This window comes from Dipodomys spectabilis, unplaced genomic scaffold (genome assembly GCF_019054845.1).
Source record: "Dipodomys spectabilis isolate Male_0828 unplaced genomic scaffold, ASM1905484v1 ptg000197l, whole genome shotgun sequence".
Classification (NCBI taxonomy): domain Eukaryota; kingdom Metazoa; phylum Chordata; class Mammalia; order Rodentia; family Heteromyidae; genus Dipodomys; species Dipodomys spectabilis.
Window position 1 is genome coordinate 10,856,819 of NW_024870874.1, and position 15,320 is coordinate 10,872,138.

General features: G+C 36.5%; 2 protein-coding genes across 4 annotated transcripts in view; one reads left to right on the top strand and one right to left on the bottom strand.

Moving 5' to 3' along the window:
• The window catches only part of Ptprz1 (protein tyrosine phosphatase receptor type Z1), a 158,988-nt gene extending 153,527 nt beyond the window's left edge, over positions 1 to 5,461 (top strand). For all 3 annotated transcript variants that reach the window (XM_042695882.1, XM_042695883.1, XM_042695884.1), the window contains 4 exons: positions 374 to 520; positions 2,250 to 2,392; positions 3,272 to 3,407; positions 4,982 to 5,461. In XM_042695882.1, the coding sequence (XP_042551816.1) occupies positions 374 to 520; positions 2,250 to 2,392; positions 3,272 to 3,407; positions 4,982 to 5,122 (567 nt within the window). In that variant the 3' untranslated portion in view covers positions 5,123 to 5,461. The remainder of the gene's footprint in view (positions 1 to 373; positions 521 to 2,249; positions 2,393 to 3,271; positions 3,408 to 4,981) is intronic.
• Positions 5,462 to 7,395: 1,934 nt separating this feature from the next.
• Aass (aminoadipate-semialdehyde synthase) overlaps positions 7,396 to 15,320 on the bottom strand; it is a 50,276-nt gene continuing 42,351 nt past the window's right edge. The window contains exons 20-24 of the mRNA XM_042695885.1: positions 14,729 to 14,824; positions 13,013 to 13,128; positions 11,513 to 11,601; positions 10,805 to 10,981; positions 7,396 to 9,665 (exon numbers count right to left, since the gene is read on the bottom strand). Coding sequence (XP_042551819.1) covers positions 9,547 to 9,665; positions 10,805 to 10,981; positions 11,513 to 11,601; positions 13,013 to 13,128; positions 14,729 to 14,824 — 597 coding nt within the window. The 3' untranslated portion in view covers positions 7,396 to 9,546. The remainder of the gene's footprint in view (positions 9,666 to 10,804; positions 10,982 to 11,512; positions 11,602 to 13,012; positions 13,129 to 14,728; positions 14,825 to 15,320) is intronic.

Below are 15,320 nucleotides of genomic sequence, written 5' to 3' on the forward strand. Positions count from 1 at the left end.
GTTCAGGCCCCATGACTGACCAAAAAAAAAAACAAAAAACTTCAATCTGGGCACTTGTGTCTCATGCTACTCAGGAGGCTGAGATCTAAGGATCTAAGACTTGGCATAGAAAAGTCTTATCTTCAACAAGCTCTGAGAAATAGGAAATGGTGATGTAGTTTAAAGTGGTAGAGCACTAGCCTTAAGCAAAGAGCACAGGGACAGCACTCAGGCCCAAGTTCAAGCCCCATGACCAACAACAACAACCACCAAAAAAAAAAAAAAAACAAAGTAAACTGATTGAAAACTTTGTGCCAATCCATTAACTTTATTTCACAATCTGATTTATGAAATATCTCATGGAAATTTGAATCATTATTTTTTTCTTCTCCAGGCAGAAGATGAATTTGTTTACTGGCCAAATAAAGATGAACCTATCAACTGTGACAGCTTTAAGGTTACTCTTATGGCTGAAGAACACAAATGTCTATCTAATGAAGAAAAGCTTATAATTCAAGATTTTATCTTAGAAGCTACACAGGTATGGGCATAGTAAGTTCAATAACAAGCATTTCATCTTACCCACATGAGAACTTAATGCTGACTTAAGGATTGTTCTTAGAAATGAAGAGAGAGTATTCTGCTTTCTTAGAAATTAAGAGAGTCACTATTCACACTGATTTGCACAATCTTACAGAAGCATTAAAAAATAAGCCACTGTTAACTTAAACTGTTCTAGCTCTGATACTTTATGCCTGTAATCCTAGCTACTTGGAATGCTGAAATAGGAAGAATCATGGTTTAAAACCAGCCTGAACAGAAAAGTTTACAAGAGCTGGTGCTGGCATACACGCTTGATATCTTAGCAATAATGGGTCCATGTGCATGCCTGAACAAGGAGCAAGAACCTGTTTTGAAAATAATCAGTGCAGAATGGACTGGAGGCATGGTTCAGCAATAGAGCACCTGCTGAACAAGCATAGACCATAAGTTTAAACACAGTCCTGCCAAAACTGAGAGAGAGAGAGAGAGAGAGACAGAGACAGAGACAGAGACAGACAGACAGAGAGAAACCAAAGCGAAGCAAAGCAGAAATCCATCACTTAGTAATCAGCCCACTCATCTTGGGCTGATTACTGAAGGCCCTTGGTTCATCCAAGGCCAGCTCTCCCTTTCTTATCTAAAATTGTAAGATACCCTTACCTACTACATCATTTTCTAAGTATTTTATAGTTCTACCTGAAATTGATTCTTTCTGTTATATTATATGGGAAATAAGTCCAGTTTCATAATTTCCTTGTGATAGTAATTGTTGCAACATCATTTATGGGCCAACAATACAAGCATTGTTAGAAATCTAGTTTCCTGGGTGGTTTTTTTTTGCTTTTTGTGCATTTTTATTGCTGTTGTAAAGGTGATATACAGAGGTGTTACAGTTATCTAAGTCAGGTAAAGAATACATTTCCTCCAGAAATCTAGTTTCTATAGATGCATAGACTTGTTTCTCACACTATTTTTTCATTTAGCTGGGTTCTCTGTCCATTTCTCTGCCAAACTCGCAGTGTATTGATTATTACAGATTATAATAATTCTAGTTATCGAATGAGCCAATTCTGTCCTTGTTTTCTTCTTCACAAGTATCTGGGCTGTTTTGGTCCTTTGTACTTAGCATGTAAAATTTAGGGTATGGTACTTGTTTTTAAATGTAGCATTTTATTAAGTACACTTTTGGGGACAGAGGTTTCAGGGTTGTAATCAAGTCACATAGCCTAGTTAGTCACTTAAACAAGAAATAGAACTAGGACTGATGTTAAACCAGGGTCTCCACCTCCTCACCAGCATTTTTCCCACCTTAGTGTTCAATCTCATTTTTCTTCCCCAGGTGTAAGTTTACTTGCTGCTGGTGTTTGAAGATCTCTGTGCTATTCTCCAAGCAAAGTTTCACACTGGCGATTTCCTTTTGTAACTTCAAACTTAGAAAACAGGCACATCTTTGTACATATTTTCATGGTGTGTGAGCATTTCACACCATACACCCACAGATTATGTTTATATTTAGAATTTAAGAAGAGATGTCATTTTGTTATCTGCCTGAGTAAATCTATGCATGGCAAAAGTAGCAGTACAGCTCTGTCTTCCTTCTATGATGGAAATTTGTCATAAATAATACATTCATGAGGTTAATTACCTGAATTGAACTTGTGATTCCCTCGGTCACTCCACTCATGATAAAGTGCTCCTAAATATTAATTGGTTCATTCTTCCCATAGGATGATTATGTACTTGAAGTGAGGCATTTTCAGTGTCCCAAGTGGCCGAATCCAGATAGTCCCATTAGTAAAACTTTTGAACTGATCAGCATTGTCAAAGAAGAAGCTGCCAGCAGGGATGGGCCCATGATTGTTCATGATGAGTAAGTTTCACACTTAAAATCATCATCTTGTCTTGAGACTCACCTCATTCCTTAAGCCACAGGTGACGGCTTAGCTGGGGTAAATTGGTTACCTATCTAACAATGAGTATAATATTGAACATTTCTTCCTTCCTCTGAAGGCAAAGAATGCATAATCAAACACAGGAATCTGCTCTTGCTTTTCATGATGAGAATATTTCGTATGGAGAGGCAGTGTTGCAGTAATGGGTCTTCATCGTAATCTGAGCTAATCAGAGATACGTTTCCAGACATTTATTTCTTGAGAATAGATCAAAACCTGTATATAATTTTCTAATAACTATAACTTTCTATTATTTAATAGATCTTTCCAAATTTCCATTATAAAAATGTTGTTTATATTACAAACATAGCACATAAGATATGTATTTTGTATATTATAGCTTCCGTTTTTATTTTATTATCTTTAAATGGGTGAACAGAGAAGTTTGAATTCAACATGTCAGTTTGTGTATACGATGAACTTGATCAGTGTCACTCTATATCATTCTCTCCCCACTTCTAGTCCAACCCTACCCAGCCCATCAAATTTCCTACTTGCTTTCACATAGATTCATTATGACTGCATTTGCTCAGCCCTCCTCTCTCCTCCTCTCTGAATGTCCATTCATTTTTAAATTCTTGCCATCCTCTTTTTGTAAGCTAAAAGTAACAAATACACAAATATTAAACCCCTATACCATGAACAACAGCATGAACACATGACAGTGTTTCCAATTAAATCATAAGACAAAATGTAACTAAAGTATCTAGTGTTTTATTGTCTGCCTATTCTGCGAGTTCCGACTGAGAATGCCCTGAGCATCTGATAGAACCTTTGTCCCTTTCCTTTATTACAAGGCATGGAGGAGTGACTGCAGGGACTTTCTGTGCTCTGACGACCCTTATGCACCAACTAGAAAAAGAAAATTCCATGGATGTTTACCAGGTAGCCAAGATGATCAATTTGATGAGGCCGGGAGTCTTCTCTGACATTGTAAGTAGTAAAGCAGTGAAACAAACTTGTTATTCTCAGAGAATTATTTGCTTTCTTGAAACTGCTGAAATCTCTCAGTTATGCATATAAAGGGTCATATGGAAAATGTTCTGTGTGTTGCTGAGAAAAATGTGTATCCTGATGCTGCTAGGTTTAAACAGGGATACAGATTGACCCATTGCCCCAGTGAGATGTACAAGACACTATGTCAAAAAACGAACTTTACAATTTAGGCAGGGGATTGGGGGTAGATGAGGTGGGAGGAACGGGATGGTAGGGGAAAAACGAAGGAGGAGGCAACAGCGTTGGATAAGAAATGTACTCATTACCTTGCACATGTAACTGTAACCCCTCTGCACAGTATTTTCACAATAAAAAAAACTTATTTAAAAAAAAGAATCTAGACAAAGGGGAAAAAAAAGAAAGGGTCATATGGACAAATAGGTAACAACCCATATAGTTGTCAAGCTGATTCACAAGTCTGCATTTCTAGATGACTGATAGATTGAAAAAAATTAACTGTCTTGTATTATAAGATTTATTCTAATTTTCAAAAATGTGTGAAGTACCAACAAATTGATCTACCTAGAAAAAAAATAGTTAATTTCTGGGGTTCAAGCTCTGCCTAGCCTTAGAGAACAACCAGTGGATCTACCTCAAGTAGTTAAATGTTGGTTCTCAGGCCAAATTCAACTTCTAAAGTTAACAAATGACTAATCTTTCAGTATTTTTAGGAAAAGAAAAACATGTACAGTCAGTGAAGTGACATGGCTCATCTGATAACCACTCTCAATTTCAAAAGTAATCTACAAGGGGTGTGTGTGTGTGTGTGTGTGTGTGTGTGTATGTCTGTCTGTCTGTCTGTCTGAAAACAATATCTGGGAAGATAATGGGTGCACCCATTATGCCTGGTGCACCCTCTTGCAGAAGGAGGGCTCGAAGACATAGGCTCACCATCATGTTTGTAGCTGATCTCTTACATGGAGATTACAGCAGAGCACATACCCACACCCACACACACACACACAAGCACACACACACATACACACACCTTCAAGTAGAGCAGAGAACTAGTCAGGCTGGTGAAAATAATATTTCTAAGCAATGGATCTGGTGAATGGACTACATTCTACATGGGTCACTTAGCTGATAGTAAAACCATGGTTGAGGTCTCTCCATAAATAGAACAATTAGATTCCATAGCAACTGGAGACAGGAGAAGAAAATAGTTATTTCTGGAAGAATGCCTAGCACCAATGCATTTCCCTGTTGTTAAAACTCTATCCTATCACCTTCTAATTTCAGGAAGCAAACGAATAAGAACAGTGTGCTTCTCACTGAACAGATGAAAATGAGCTAATTTTCTAGGTCAAGGAACATTTGCTAATTGCAAAGCTAATTTAATCAGAAAGAAACATGAATACAGATTGTACACCTCTGCCGAGTAGAACAAAGCCCACAACACCGTGGCTTTCCATGATGGGTGCCAAACTGTGACTAACAGTATTCCATTTTTACAACTAGATGTCTTCACCAAGCTTCCTGCTTAGATCCTCTTTTTGTCTGTTTTCTAGGAGCACTACCAGTTTCTCTACAAAGTGGTCCTGAGCCTTGTCAGCACAAGGCAGGAGGAAAATCCATCCACCTCTCTGGACAGTAATGGTGCAGCATTGCCTGATGGAAATATAGCTGAGAGCTTGGAGTCTTTAGTTTAATGCAGAAAGCGTGGGAGAGTCTACATCTCAGCACTGTTCTTCTCTTTCTCAGATGAAAGGACTGAGTCACTTCTGTTATCCGTTCACCTTCCACACCTGACAGTAACTTCCATGACATAGGAATCTGCTGCCAATTTTACATCATTAACAACGTGTGCCTTTCCGAAAGACTACTTGTAATTCACTTATTATGTTTGAACTAAAATGATTAAATTTTACAGTATTTCTAAGAATGGAATTGTGGTATTTTTTTCCATATTGATTTTAACAGAAATGACCAATTTGTAGATTTTAGGAATTCCCAGCTACAGAAAATGTTTGGAGTTTGTGTGTGTGTGTGTATGTGTGTGTGTGTGTGTGTGTGTGTGTGTGTGTGTCCAATTTTTTAGGTGTATTTGTAGCAGTCATTAGGTTGCAAGAAATATAACTTAATTAGTAGACCATAAAATCTACTTTGTTGCCTATATTCAACATTTTAAAACCACAGTATTGACCTAAAGTAGGCATAATCTGATACTTACTGTACATACTGCTTTAGTGTGTCCATGGACCAAATTTATATTTATAATTGTAGATTTTTATATTTTACTACTGAGTCCATTTTCTAGTTCTGTGTACTTGTTTGGTTTAATCATTTGGTTCCTTATGTTTTTATTCTCCAAGTCCGCTGACATTGTATTGTGTTATCTAAGCAATTAACTATTTCAGTGTGTAATTTTAACTTTTGTGTCCAATAAATATACACTTGTTTTGAAAGACCTTTTAATGAGAATAATTCCTTACCAAACATTGTTTAAGTGTTTTTATTCAAGGAATTGCAAAAATAAATATAAATACTGCCATTCGTGTGTGTATACTTATGAAATCTTGTGTTGAGGTGTATGTGGCCAGAAAGTGGGGGTATAGGTCCCAGCAGAATGATGGGAGTAAAAAAAGGATGGATGAAGGGAAGGAAATACAGAGTAATGGTTCTCAAATGGTGTTTCTTGTGAAAAAAACCTTAAATACCTTTAGGACAACACAGCATCATACACTGGCACTCTATAGTTTCCTAGTGTTAGTTAATTGTTTTAGTCCTGTTTAATAACCAGAACCATTGTGTATTCTTTTGGCTTCTGAAGGAGTCATGGTCTGGATGTATATGTCTCCCAGAATTTATATGCTTGAATCCTTATCCTTAAGGCTATGGTTATTGGAACAAAAGGTCCTTCGGTGATTAGAGCCCTCTTGAATGGGATTAGTGCCCTCCCCATTCCTTAATCTTGTTTTATTTTTCTTTAGGACTCAAGATGTTTTCTGAACCTTTATTTTACATTTGTTTGTTGTTGTCTGTTTCCTTGCTTAGTATTTAAATCTCATGGGAAGAGGAATTTTTCTCCTTTGTTAGTCCTGTATACCTAACAAGTAGTACAGTATATGTACATTAAAGGTACGAGATAATATTTTAAATAAATGAATGCATGAATAGGTTTTTGTCTAAAACAAAAGTATTTGAGTGGTCTTTGGAATCCAGACACTGTAGGTCACAATAAATTTACTGTTTTTGACCAGATATAACTCTTCTTAGTTTTTCTTTATGCAATCCTTACAAATGAGTGTATCGGAAAAAGATTTCTAAACAGACTACATCTCCAATTTTAAATCATGGAGAGCAGTTTTAAGAATGTTGTTCATTACCATAATCATTGTTAAGCCATACCCATTGGAACTATAAATTCCGTCATAGTTCTACATCATACTTCTAATGTGATTTTATAGCAGTAGATTTTCTTGTAAAAATCAATGCTAAACTCCAAACAGAGGTTATACCATGAAAATCTTACTGAGTTATATTTCTTATTGGAAAATCCTTAATTTGTTAGCATATATTATCACTTAATCTGAAACATGGAAAAAAATTCTTTAAGAGGAGCTGGGTTGTATAATTTGATATTTAATTTTAATTCTATTTACAAAAAGAACACCAGGAATATCAAGCTTTCATTGAATTTTTTTTTTTTTTTTTTTTTTTTTTGCCTGTTGTGGGGCTTGAACTCTGGGCCTGGGAGCTGTCCCTCAGCTCTTCAGCCCAAGGCTAGCACTCTACCACTTGAACCACCGTGCCACTTCCAGTTTTCTGGTGGTTTCTTATCTCCAGATAAGAGTTTCATGAACTTTGCCGGCTTTGAACCACAATCCTCAGATCTCAGCCTCCTGAGTAGCTAGGATTACAGGCATGAGCCACCAGCGCCCGGAGAATTTAACTTTTTTAAGGAAAGAAAAAAATCTGCACGTTTGTAAAAAATGAAACCTTCTTTTATTAACTCATTGTTTATCATCCACCAATTTGCTAATGGTAGGATACTTTAGCACATTACAAAGCTCTTCTTCATTAGTACAATGTTGAAGTATTAGTGTGGATGGTTTTAAATAAAACATACACATCAGTTTTAAGACTCTACATGTCAGTGGCATGAAATTGTAGCTAATATTGTTCTTAAGATTATAATTATTAAAAGAAAAAAAACACATGAATTGAGATTTGTTGTTACCTAAATAATAGGACTTCTAATTAGTTTCTCAGCTATGACACACTCTAAACAGGCCACAAGAAACAGCTCTTCAACTAGGAACTTTTGTACAAGTGTTTATGGTGATGTCTCCTTTGTTCTTGGTTATTTATCTTAACTGCTTAAGAGTTCTAACATCTTTATGTTCTCACCAGCCTTTGTTATTACCTTGGATTATAGCCACTTTACTAAGTGGCATTTCATTATAGCCATTTTACAAAGTGGCATTTCATTGTTGATTTGATCTGAGTTCCTAATCATAATTGATGGTGAGAATATTTCATGAGCCTCATAGTCTTTTGTATATCTTCTTTGGAGAGCTGGTCAGTTTGAATCTTCTTATAGCTTTAAAAATATTTTTCTTTTTATTATTAAAGTATAACAGTTCTTTGTTCTAGATTTATACTCCTACTGGTTTATTATTTACAGAAATTTTCTCTCATTCTGTGGCTTTTGTGCTGTTGCTTGTTTTTCATTGTTCCGCTGTTCCTGTAGGTCTATGAAATCACTAAGTCCTTAATTTTCACCCTGTTCAGTTTTCTTTTTTCCTTGTGTTTTGGATATTATTTAAAATACTATTGCCTAATTCAAGTTTATGAAGACTTATGCCCATGGTTTCTTTTGAAATTCTAACCGTGTTAGCTCTTATATTTAGGTCATAAGTCCCTTTTTAGTTCAGTTTCACATGTGGCTTGCTGCAAAGGCCTAACTTCATTATTGGTATGTAAATGTCTCTATTTCTAATCACCAGTTGATGAAAAATTATTTTCCCTCTTTGAATTAGCTTAGCACTTGTCTCAGAAACCAAGTGAGCAGCACTTCTGGACTCTCGATTCTATTTCTAAGTCTTTGCTTACTCATTGACACTTTAAGGACATAATCCATTTCTTTAGGTTGACTCTTGTATTTACAGCTTTGCCAAATGAAATATTCTAATGCTTTGTTATATTTTAAGTACATTTATTTGTATTTTCTTTGGTTGTCCTTTAGAATTCTATGTCTAAGATCAGGGCATATACAGAGAGTTTAGTACTTCCTTCCTAATCAAGATGCCTTTTATTTTCTTCCTTACTTGCTCTGGCTCAATGCTCTAGTACAGGTTGAATTGTAGTGGCAAAAGCAATTATCTTTTTTTCATTTCTGATGTCATGGGAAATCATTCAGTGTTTTGTATTAAATACAAGTTGTGGATTTTTCATAGATTTTAAAACCAGATTGAGAAAGTTCACTTTTTGTTTGTTGAATGGTTTTACATGAAAGGGCTTTGCACTTGCTTCAATACTTTGTGTTCTTAATGAATGACCATATGGATTGTGAATTAATCTCACTAGTTTCCTTTTCCAGACACTCAAGAGAAAATAATGAAAGTGATAAATTTACTAAATAAATCATCACTTTACAAAAAGCATAACATAGTATTTTGTATAGATTTATACATAAGTATTCTAAAGGTATTTAACAGAATCAATTTGAAAAATACAAAAATAAAATTATATAGCAATCTTCTAAAACAATGAAACTACATTTGTTGATTATAGGAAAATATATTTTATAAGAAAATAAGTTAACAATAATAAGTTAACAAACATGTTAACTTATTTACTTTGTTAACAATAAGTTAACAAAGTATGATCATTATCATTTTATACATATATGGTAATACATAGTAAAATTACTAAAGTTCTCCCATAATGACTGGCCTCTCATATTCTGAACATTTTCAAATTAAAATTGAGATTTTTTATTCAAAACCACCATTTTATTGACACAATCAAAATAGGTCATGCTTCACGCTATAAAAACAACAGCATATTAGTAAGCATGTTTATCATGCAGATGTTGAGAGCCATTTTGCCTGTGATGATACAAACAAAATTATAGCTTGAGTGTGCTCTGTGTAGTGTATATAATGCCTTCTGCTTTAATCCGCTCTAATATTGGCCCATAGATCTCCTTTGTAAAAGGCCCCATTAGGCCTTTTGCTTCAATTTCACCTGGAAGAAAATGAGTGATTATCATTTTTGGTGGTTAATTTTACAGATGATCTCTACAGAAAAGATATCAATCCGGCAGCTTTCACAGCCAATGTGAACTGTAGGCCCAGACACAGTTGCCTAAATGTACATTACTCAGTGATTACTTAGTCAATACTGTAAAGGAAATGAGTTACTTTAGGAAGGGAGGTATGGATGGATGTGGTTATGTTTGAGAATCTATGCATGTATTTGCAATAATTCCTACCCCAATGAAGCGAAACCAACCTGAGCATTTGGGCAGCTCTTAAAATGGTGGAAAACTAAAAGTTTCAACTTTACCAGTGTATAAAAGCAATATGCATTCAATATAGACGCTACTTACAATTCAGAATTGTGATCTTCTCTCAGACTAATGATGCTAGTATATGATACTAGAGTATCACACACTGTCAGATGCTATCTCAAGATGCTGGACAGAAACAAGTACAGCTGCCAGGCAGTGGTGAAGTTAAACATGACAGTAAACAACCAGCACTCTATCTGTACTGTGTTTCTTAGCTATAATATTCATTAGGTCAGCTGTGTTCAGTGATTTTTCAACTTAACACATTCTCATCTTAGAATGAGGTGATTCAAACAGAACCCAACTGTAAATCAAGGAGCAGGTATCTGAAAATATTCACAAAGTATAGATGATACTTTAAGATATAAAATAGAGTCCATATTCTTGAGCTTCTATAACCGAATACTCTCTGCTGTTCACTCCCAAAGTAGAAAAACAAACAAGGAAAGGAAGGGAGGGGTTTAACATCTACTGTGGGGCCCTCTGATGGCAAGTTTCTATGCTGTTTTGTTCAAGTGTCACAATAAGCCTCTTCTGAGATGAGGAAACTTTTACTGAGACATGCTGTGCAACTTGTACCCCATCACTCAGCCATCTGGACACTGAGCTGCGTAGAAATCAGGTCTAACTCCACAGTCTGTGTGCTTTACTCCCCTCAGGTGACCTCTTCACAGTAATTGTCATCATTTAACGAAATATAACATTACATAACAAAAACAATGCCCGAGCTCAAGAGCAATTCTTTGATGCCCAGAAGCTGATTAGCTTAGGAGTGGTACGGGGACAGAGCAGCCCTGAAAGGAGCAGTACTTACCATCAAGCAACATTTTGGCTGCCATGGCTGTGGGGAAACCCACTGTTTTAGCCATCGCTGAAAATCCGTTGAAATCTCCATAAACCACAAGATCAATAGTTTTGCTCTCTAAATGTCCAGAAGGATGTCTGATCCCAAAACTGTCTCTCATCACAATCATATCTTTTTCTTCAGGGCCTTAAAATAAAGATAATTTGAAAATGCCACTATCCTTATAACTCAAATATGATATTTCACCTCCTACCCCTGGCTTTATGTCACATGATTTTCTTGTGATTATATACAGACAGTAGGTAATTATTTATCATAATACTATTTTCAGTCCATAGACTTAAATCAACAACTGAAGGAAATTAAAATGCTAATTATATCCCTTTTCCCAAGTAGGTATCAATCTAATCTGCTTAACATCTAAAAGACACTGTTGTAGTTGCTACACATTTGCTCCTTTAAAAAAAAAAAAGGCCCATTTTACACTTCTGTGGTAGAAGTAAAACTTTTTCTTTCCTTTCCCATAGTACTCCAGTTCATTTTTACCTAAGAATTTTCATATTCTTCCCCTGGAAACATAGCCCAAGGACCCTTTCCCTCACATCACATCACATCTCTCCTGCATGGCCTCCCACCCTCCAATCAGACTATCTAGCTACACTAACTCTCTTCTGACTCCTTCAGAGATGTTGAGCCAAGACTCATAGGAGAGCCTACCATAGGAGAGCTTCAAGGCCAAGTGTTTGGAGAGTGCATCCACAATGGACTCTGCCTGAGGGACTTGATCTTCCCCAAGTAAGCCCAACCTGTAAAACACAAGAGCTAACTGCAGTAGTTCAGTGCCTTCATTGTGTTCTGCTTTGGAAAGCAGAAAGAAGACTCCTTGAATGTTTATCTTAAAAGGGCAGATCACAAGACCATTTTCCAAGTTCAAGGACTCTCTTAAATTGTAAAATAATAACAATGACAATATTTTAGACTTCAGGGTCATTGCCAGATTCCCCCAGACATTGTTCCATGAATTTGAATGAAGATGATCCATTGGAAATTCGTGTTACGTACTTCCTAAGAGGTTCATTTAGATTTGCTGTCCCACACTAACCATACTTGATAAAGCATGGCAGTCATACAGTAAATAAAAATTTCCACTTTATGCAAGAAATTACTGGGACAACACTTCATAGTAAGTATTTTTCCAAATGGTAATGATGATGATTTCAGTGGTACCAAAGTTTAAATGTTTGCTAAGCAAGTACTCTACCAGTTAAGCCAAGTCTCCAACCTCTTTTACTTTAGTTATTTTTTAGATATTGTCTTGTTTTTGGCTGGCACTGACCTTAGACTACAATCCTCATACTCTCCATCTCCCACAAGTTGGGATTTACAAGTGTGCAGCACCAGGCCAGGTTGGTTTTGTTCTTGTTCTTGCTTTATTTTGTTTAACACTTCTGGGGTTTGTACCTAGGACTTCTCACTTGCCAGGTAAGCACTCTACATATTGAGGCATGCCCTCAGCCACTTTTTCACTGGTTACTTTGGAGACAGGTTCTTGTTTTCTGCTCAGGAAGGCCTGGGCCGAGATCTTTATACCTATACCTCCTTATATTACCACAGATGACAAGTGTGTACCATCATTTACAGCCATTGGTTGAGGAGTCATATAAACTTGTATGCCTGGACTGGCCCTCAAAACTGTTGTTCCCAATCTTTGCCTCTCAGGTAGCTAGAGATAGAAGCTTGAGCCACCATGATGAACTCCAGCTTATACATATATATGTACATATACATATATATGTATATGTACATATACATATATGTGTATAAGCTGGAGTTCATCATGGTGGCTCAAGCTTCTAATATATATATATATATATATATATATATATATATATATATATATATATATATATATATATATATATTCATGCTGCCTCCTGATAGCTGAAATTCAACTGTGTGCCACCATGGCTGGCCCAGTATTTTCCAAACTGAAATTGTCAGTGAGTTTATCTGGTCATGTATTTTTTACACCTACATAGCACATTATAACCTTTCTAGCATGGGCCAACTAAGGAGCACAAATTAGCTAACAAACAGAGATTAGTCAAAGATGCATATAAAATGTTTGATTGTATCTCAAATCTTTCCTTAACTGAAAAGGACAAAATAATCATGAATTCAATTTTTTTGGCCCTAAATTGAATGGTGGATGCCTACCATTCTACCGCCTCCAGCTGGGTATGGTCCCCTCCCAGTTTTGTAAGGACAGCATGTTTAAGCACATCACACGAAGAAGAGCGTGAAATCCCAACTAGGTCACAGAGGAGTTGTTTCTGGTTGTAAAAATAAAGAAAAAATATAATACCTAATATAATCAAAACACATTGCAGCTGAAACTTTATCTTGTTAAGACATTGGACTTCAAGCATGCCTCAAATACTTTCATTAGCAATCATTAAAACAGCATATTGTAGCACAACACACACCCACACATCTGCACACCTACACGTCTAGAATGATATTTCAACCAGAAAAACTCAAGAAACAGAGAAGATGCTGGCATATTATTTTGTGTCTCCTTGCATGGTCTCCATCGTTGTTTACAACCATCCTCCTCACCTGTTCACAATTGATTTTGGTCAAGATAAAGTGAAAGATTGCTGTTCTGTTTCCCATTAACAACCACAGTTCTTGTAGGTTTAAGAGTAAGAAAGCCTTGGCATGTAATATTTCAAAAGAACACTTGAACGGTGGACACAGCTTTCTAAACAAGACTTCTTGCAGAGCCCCAATGGGAAAACTATGCTCCAGATCACAGGTCACACATGGCTAGCTCATAACCTGTGTTTTTGTCTTTTGTTTGTTTTTGTTGGTCCATGGGGCTTGAACTCAGAGACTGGTTACTCAAGGCTAGAGCTCTACCACTTTGAGCCCAAAGTCTACTTCCAGTGTTCTGGTGGTTAATTGTACCTAAGAGTCTCATAGCCTTTCCTTCCCAGCTTGGCTTCAAACCATGATCTAAAGATCTCAGTCTCTTGAGTAGTGAGGATGACAGGCTTGAGCTACCAGTGCCTGGCCTTGCTTGTTTTCTTTTTAATAGAAATTTTATTGGAACACAGTCACAATCATTAATTTATCTATTTTCTATAGCCGTTCTGAATCATTCTAAAGAGATTGTATGGACTATAAAGCTTAGGATATTTGTAATCACACAAAAAAGTTTTTGTTCTAGGCTAAAACTATTAACATTCTGGAATGACCCTCAAAATTGCTGCACCAACTTTTTCAGCCCAGCCACCTCCACTCCAAATTCTACAGATACTTTCTCCTGTCTAAAAGGTAAAACCCAGATTGGAAAGACTCATAACTATACAAAAAAAAAACTTAAAATATTGGACCATTTTCCATTGTGATAAATTTCTGACATGTCTGTCACAAGATGGGCACAAAAAGTGTAATTTCAATGTAACTCCTGGCTGTTAATGGCATTTCTACTTTACATTCAGCTCCAAAGTCTTTTTGCAATACTGATACCTTAGGAATTGGATATCATCAGAATACAAACTGTGTTTATGTAATTGAAACAAATTATTTATGGTTATGAGTGGCCAGGTTTGGAGTTTCAGAGTCCAGTTCAGTGATACACCAGAATCTTGCCTGGACCATCATATTTATGCCTCTTAACAGTTAGTCAACTGTAAGAACCCAGAGAAGAATAAGAGGTTGGAACTCTTCACTGGGCTTAAGGAATACCCCAACAACCCAAGGAAGCAGGCCTAGAACATCAGTTCCTTGCCTTCTCCTGTACTGATAAAGCGGAGGAAGACAGTTAAGACTTAACTTCCTCCATCAGTTACAGAAGGGTTCTTTTGTTTACTCAAGGCTCACACCAGGCCATTTCCAAAAGCACTCTGGAATTCTGGAGTTACTCACCCAAGTGAGAGGGTTGGCCTCAGGTCGTAGGGCAGGGTATAGTTCTCTGTTTATCAGGCCCAACTTTATGAATCCATTCAAAGCTTTGGAATACCCCTACAAGAAAAATCAATAAGCACTACGTGAAAGTTTTCTCACAAAAACAAATGTTAAGCTTGTCCTTGAAAAGATAGATCTAGCTCACGCCTGTAATCCTAGCTACTCAGGAGGCTGAGATCTGAGGATCATGGTTAAAAGCCAGCCTGGGCAGGAAACTCCTTGAGACTCTTATCTCCAATAAACCACTAGTGGTGCTGTGGGTCAAGTGGTAGAGCACAAAGCACCCAGGCCCAGAGTTCAAGCCCCACGAGCAACAAAAAGGGAAGGAAGGAAGGAAAGAAGGAAGGAAGGAAGGAAGGGAGGGAAGGAAGGAGGGAGGGAGGGAGGGGAAAGAAAGAAAGAAAGAGAGAGAGAGAGAGAAAGAAAGAAAGAAAGAAAGAAAGAAAGAAAGAAAGAAAGAAAGAAAGAAAGAAAGAAAGAAAGAAAAGAAAGAAAAAAGAAAAGATAGATCTATGTTTTTTATCACTAGCTTAGAAAACAATACTTCACATTT